The 6,163-nt window shown below is 34.5% G+C and overlaps 1 protein-coding gene across 16 annotated transcripts; it reads right to left on the bottom strand.

Annotated features, from left to right (window-relative positions):
• Positions 1–874: 874 nt before the first annotated feature.
• On the bottom strand, positions 875–4,661 carry LOC112009319 (uncharacterized). Of its 16 annotated transcripts, XM_065778189.1 has the most exons (7): positions 4,452–4,661; positions 4,299–4,353; positions 3,619–3,697; positions 2,765–2,821; positions 1,809–1,878; positions 1,533–1,688; positions 875–1,440 (listed from the first exon to the last, which is right to left on the bottom strand). In XM_065778189.1, the coding sequence occupies exons 2-6, from the start codon at positions 4,338–4,340 to the stop codon at positions 1,679–1,681; spliced, it is 258 nt and encodes an 85-aa protein (XP_065634261.1). In that variant the 5' UTR covers positions 4,341–4,353; positions 4,452–4,661; the 3' UTR covers positions 875–1,440; positions 1,533–1,678. The 16 variants fall into 16 exon arrangements, 6 of the variants coding, with proteins under 6 accessions (XP_065634261.1, XP_065634260.1, XP_065634258.1 ...); XM_065778188.1 differs by having other exon boundaries at positions 4,299–4,661; XM_065778186.1 differs by lacking the exon at positions 3,619–3,697 and adding an exon at positions 2,579–2,642 and having other exon boundaries at positions 4,299–4,661.
• Positions 4,662–6,163: the final 1,502 nt, after the last annotated feature.

The following is a 6,163-nucleotide window of genomic DNA, read 5'->3' as shown; positions in this document are numbered from 1 at the left end:
TATTGAAGCAATTAAGCCTTTCTTCGCTAGGAACTATTTGGAGTTTGAGTTTGCGAGAAGTTTTGCTCGAGACACACTTTGGTTATGTCTTGACAATGGTTGCAATTGCTTCATCCTTTTATGCCATATGTTACAGAAGAATTATGGCAGCGCTATCCTTCATCAAGGGACCAGACAACAATAGAATCAATTATGACGTGCAAGTATCCATCAATTCCATTGGATGGCTCCTCCTCCCCTTGTTAAGGTGGAGGGTGCAACTGTTGGTTCATACCAATCATAAAAGAACGAAAGAAAAAGACAGATAAGGTAGACCATTAGATGAATGACCTGAATGTGGGGGCCGGCATTTGATGTATTGCAGGAAGGCTGTTCTTTGAACCAGAAGTATTCAGTTAGCTAAATTTTAAGAAAATTTTTTATACATAATATTGTTCTTGGTAATGAAGGGATTGCCCTCTCACGACTTACAGTTTCTTTTATAGTTCACTTTGATTCAAATAGTGACCAACTTTTATAGTTCCTTTACACATTCAACAGGAGAATGTTACAAAACTAGCTTCCCTCATTGTCTCTTGAAGAAGCAGGCCAGCATTTTGAAGCTCAAGCATCAAGCAACAAACATGATTAACTATATTATTTGTTGGTTTTCTTGATCTCTGCAACCTCAGATTGCCCCCTTGTTGGTCAATATAACGAAATTAAGGCAGTTAAAAGAAAAAAGCTATAAGGTCCAAAAAACTGTATTTTTTATTAGTTGATACTAGCCTTGTAACCATATCAAACGTGCCCTTATTTTCAATGTTTTATTTATGGATTCTTTATTAGTCAGGAAGAATGATGTTGAATGAAACAACAGAGATTACAAACTCGATGAAAGAAGCACAATAGAAACTTCAGATTTCCCATCAATAATAAATGATAGAGTAGATGGTATAAAACCTATTGAATTTACACATCAGCTACAGATGTTTGTACAATTAACTCCCACAGAGATGGTAACCCATGAAGGGGCACTGTGTATTCAGTATACTTCAAGGCAAAAATAACAAAAACTGCAGAAATCTTCCAGCTATGGAGAGAGAGAGTAAAATAGAACTTTAATAGCATTCCGTAATGACCCCTACCCAATAGAAAGGATGAAAATCCACTGTCTATTATCTCATGAGAATTTGAAGAACCTGAAGAGTCTGCCATGTTATGGCAGCAATTCACCCCCACCCCTAGCAGTAGGTAATTCTTTTATTGGTAATTATACACAAACCTAGTTGGCGTTGAACCCATAACTTACCCACACCATTCTTACAAGGAGAGGAGATGACATTTGAGCTAGAGCTCATTAGCACAGGAACTTTTATCCATGCCTAAAAGCTCTTTGGCAATTTTAGATGGCATAGAGAAATGCGTACACTTTTACCTTGTTTTCTTGACAATCTTAATCTGTTAAAGCAAACAAAAATTTTAAGGTTTACAACAAGAGAATTAATTTTTTTTAAAGATGTAAAATGAAAAGAAAATGTGAAAAAATCCACCTTTAGCTCTTTCTTCATTGCCCTGCTAATTGCATTAAAGGCAAAACCTGACGAACTAGATGTGAGATAAGGTCTTCTATAAACCATTGCATCATCCTCCTTCATTTTGTAAAGACCACAACTAGTCAAGGCTTTATCACTAGCCCTTAAGGGAACCTAGATGTACATAGGAGCAAGAAATGTATCAGTGCACTCACAAAATACCCCCCTCCCCGGTTCTCTCTCCTTCTCATTTTTCCTAAGCTTAGAACCATCCTTCCTGAGCAAATATTTCACCTAGCAAAAAGTTGCTGAATATGGACAGGGTTGATGGAAGATTGGCATGTTTGGCTGTCAGCTGTAATTTCTGGAGGAAAAAACATGTTCATTAGTTGTTATAATACTATATTACAAAGAAAGCAATATGCATCACTGCCATTGTTCTTTTCTTAAATATTAGATAAATACATTCAAACGGTACAGATTGCAATATCTCCCATGTTCCAAAATTGAGACCAACTTTCCTTAAGTTTTTTAAAAATAGAACTTACCCCAAGGATTTGCAATTTTGTACTCAGTTCTATGTAACATTTCTTTTAATGAAAAGTCCCGAAAGGAAAACGAAGGCTAAGTGATTAATGGAATTTCAGAAAACTCTCAGAAGATCAGCAATATTTCAGGAATTAGAGGGAAGCCAGAGCAATACCACAAAACCATTGGGGAGATTTCTGCAATTTGACTGTTTACATATATACCAGCATTGTTAATAATCAGAATGACTCTATAAGTATTGCTAGAAAGAAAGTCCAAGAAAAATGGTAAGGTTCACGAAATCCATTCCGGAGGATTGAGCAGTATTAAGTTGCTAAGTTTCTCTTGATGACTGAGAACATATTTAACAACAACTGGGGAAAAGTAGCCCAGGAAAGTGCATCAAACATCAAAAATATTCTTCAGTCTGATTATACCGGGGAAAAAAAAAAAAAAAAAAAAAATAGAAAAGAAGAAGAGAAAGGCAATACTGATTGGTACATCCATTATTCTACAATCAGGAAAATCAAACACACCTGGACAACAAGTGAAACCTTATTGCAAGCTCATTTATTAGAGACTCCAAGGATGACACATACTCTGCAGTCATAAAGATACTTACCATGCGAAACACTCTGATATACTTTGATATTAAAGGAGTGGAGGATATTACAAGAAAAGTATATAATAGCCTCCATTGTTTGGGCAGATAAAGCAATTACCACCCAATGTGTAGTCAAATCCATATCCAGGTTGAGGCTTATCTGAAAATCCAAAACCTTTTGGAACAAAGGAAAAAAGGACAGGAAAATAGTCTAATTAGGATATAATGAACTTTATTTTCCTTACAAAATGTATCATGTAATTTGACAACTATAGCAAGATTGTCAAGCAGAAATTAAAATCTAGGTGAACATTTTTTTTTTTCCAAAACAAGTCTGAAAATGAGAATCATACAAATGAGACTCATCTAGAATTAGCTAAGAAGATAAAGTGCCAATAAATGCAGCTTTTAATCGTTGAATAGAAAGCTCATGTCACTCAAATGTTCTCCTATTTTTCCCTTCCAAAATCTCCATGTGAGACATGATAGAATCACATTCCAAACCATATTCTGCAACAAGTTTAGTTTCCTCCTCTTACACTGAATCATTCCTTACACAGGTCTCAGCATCACCCATCTCATCCCAAACACCACAAATACAAAAGGCCATACATCCTAAGAATTGGAAAAATAAGTAACAAATAATCCACACTCTCTCTGCTGTGATTACTGATAAATTATGTGAAATTAACAGTTTATATTATAATTCACAATAGACTAAATCTATGATCTCACCTATTCAATCAAAAGTGATGGCATGATAGTCCTTAGAGAGTACAGGAAGAACTTTACGATAAGAGTATGCCTGCCAATGTACAAATTACTAATGTCAAGTAGACATTCTATTGTTGTCCACGTTTTTGTATTTATATTCAAAATATACACTTGATGAAAATATAGGTGAGTTACAACTAAAAGATAATTACAACCTTTACAACTAAGTATATGATCAACAATAAATTTCTCACATACCAAAACATGATGGAGATGGAACCCCAATAAGACAGTTCAAATTGTGGAGAATATAGCTTGCATCGTTATTTTTCATGGCCTACATAACAATAGTAATAATGTAATTAAGTGTCAGCAAAAAGATAATATTAATAAGCATACTTTTTATAGACCAAATCCAAAGGAAACATTATGAGAATAATGTAAATAAGAGACAACCAATTATGGAATTTACTGCTTATGATTGATAAAGTACAAAAGGGTGAAAAATCCAAGTATAGATGTTATAAAATTAGACATTAGCTAATCATTCCAAATACGTTTTTTACTAAAAAACGAAAACTTTTTCTTCGTACCAGTTTATTGTCAGACCAAGATGGTCTTTTAAAATATCATTGAACATCAGAATGCATAAAATTAATCCACATTTTTCAATTAATCCACACACATACACACATCAAAACAATGCCAAAATACACGGTTGGTCTCTAAAGTTTAGGCCACGAGTAACTTTACTTTCTGAAGTAAAAAAGTGATCACTTTTAGTTCCTAAAAAACTTAACAGCGGTCAATTTGTGTAGCTAAAAGCAATCATTTTAAATTTCATAGACTAAATTCGCTAATGGGCTAAAAAAATTTAATGAATTTAAGCCAAAAAGGAACAGTAACAAATGGGTATTGGAAAGAGAACAGAATAGCACCTCCACTGAAGGAAAAGCCATCGCCAACTGACTCAGAAGCATCAATCAGATAATCCTGAAACATAATCAAGGAACCAACCAGATCAATGAAGATGGGTTTTTTAGTTTTTGTGTCAATACGAAAAAAACAAAAAACAATGAAAACCCATTGACATTGAGCTGAGTTCAAGAGACTTTCTAATTCTTTGAGGTTTTGATGAAGAGATAGAGATGCAGGCACAGGGGGAGGAGAGTGAAAAGTACGAGGGAAATGAAGAGAAGGGGTTTTAGCTTGAACTTGCAAAAACATTGGAAGATTTGACACGTGGCAATACGTCATTCGCCAACGTGGAACCTCATAACTTCGTCAAGGATCAGTATTCAGGATCCTTCTCTTCTCTTTCTTCTCCATTACGGATTTTGAATATATGAGCAGATGAAACCCATACAATCAACCTAAAGCCCATCCAAGCCCACAGATTGAAAGTACAGCCCACACATTTGAAATAGCCATCCAAAATTCATTCAAGATGGGTCCATAATAAGCCCCATGACATAAGATTCAAAGCCCATCCATATGGACAATAACAATAAAGTCCAAAAGCCATTCGATGGAATCAACCAATGGAAGAGCAATGGGTTGAATGGCAAAATGGCCGTTTCGTGTCAACTTGGACCCTCCCAAATTTTGACAAATGAGCTTGGAGTTGGAGCACTTGTAAGACCATTGGGTCTATAGTTTGATGCCATGTGTAAGTAAAAGAACTTATTAAAGCAATAATGCATCTATTGAGTTACAAATTTGTGTCCATTTGAGAATAACTTTTTCATTTTGCTTCTTTTTTTTTTTTTTCTTTTTTGTTAAAAGTGTAATAAAATATACTTGCATTTTGAAAAAAATGAGAAAAAAATTAAGACAAAATAGGGTTTTAAATTTATGTATTCCTATGTGATTGATATTTTGGCTTTGTTAATTTTTGTGATAATATCTTTTGGTGATTGATTTAAATTGTTAATTGATTTTCTTAATTGACACAAGATTAGATTGGGACCCAACATGCTCAATTACAAGGAAAGTTAAACTCAATGGCTATGCAATTAATTTTGCCCTCATTCAATAGGTCTTCAAGCGATTTAAACATCACCATAAATTAGAAAGGACCCGAAACGTGAGGGGGGATGGGGGCTAAAATTAACTCTAGACTAGAAACCACAACACACATACAATACACACACATTTGAAAAACATTGAAGCACTTATGCATCTTGGGAAATTAAGTTACATTCAACGTATATTTGGCAAAAATTAAAAAAAAAATCAGTTTATTTTACTATTCAGCTTATTTTTGCTATTATTCATGGCCCTACTGCACTTTTTAGTACTATTCATGAGCCTCACTATACTATTTCATCTAACTTTTACCTTTATCTATAGTATTTTCAGCAAAAAGTTTTCAATTTTAGAAAAATAAGTGAATCTCAAACAAACCCTCAGTAGAAGTGCAAACCATGTTTTTGAGCTCTCATAGAGGTGTCCCTTTCAACTTAATCCCCCTTCCCTTATTTCTTGGAGCTAACACCTATTTTCCTCAAGTTGTGTAAACTTTTTTTTGCAAGTTATTATAGTTGCTACCTTTTCACACTGGCTAGTATGAATCCTTCGAGCTCGACTTACTGCATGCACCTCATTATTTGTTTCCGCCAAAAGAGGAGAATGAGTTGCTTATAGCTAGCTAAGAGCCTAAGAGAGGTTTCTAATACTTACCCTCTTATATATACTTGCTTGGCATTGCTTGCGATAAGTGACAATACAATTGTCTATGCCAAAGTCATGGAGTTGGAGAGGAGCAAATGTCAATTTGATTCTAGGCTAGATTAAGCAAAAG

This window comes from Quercus suber, unplaced genomic scaffold (assembly GCF_002906115.3).
Source record: "Quercus suber isolate HL8 unplaced genomic scaffold, Cork oak 2.0 scaffold_175, whole genome shotgun sequence".
Lineage (NCBI taxonomy): Eukaryota > Viridiplantae > Streptophyta > Magnoliopsida > Fagales > Fagaceae > Quercus > Quercus suber.
The sequence above is the reverse complement of the archived record's forward strand: the minus strand, read 5'-3'. Positions and strand labels throughout refer to the sequence as shown.

Bases quoted from the DNA above. Each gene is read 5' to 3' on its own strand.
- LOC112009319 (XM_065778184.1), bottom strand. From the start codon at position 4,617: ATGACGTATTGCCACGTGTCAAATCTTCCAATGTTTTTGCAAGTTCAA. The intron at 2,822-4,298 runs GTGCTATTCTGT...TTGTTCCAAAAG, and splicing joins TGGCTTTTCCTTCAGTGGAG to GTTTTGGATTTTCAGATAAG. The intron at 1,879-2,764 runs GTAATTGCTTTA...TTTTTCCTCCAG, and splicing joins ATTTGACTACACATTGGGTG to AAATTACAGCTGACAGCCAA.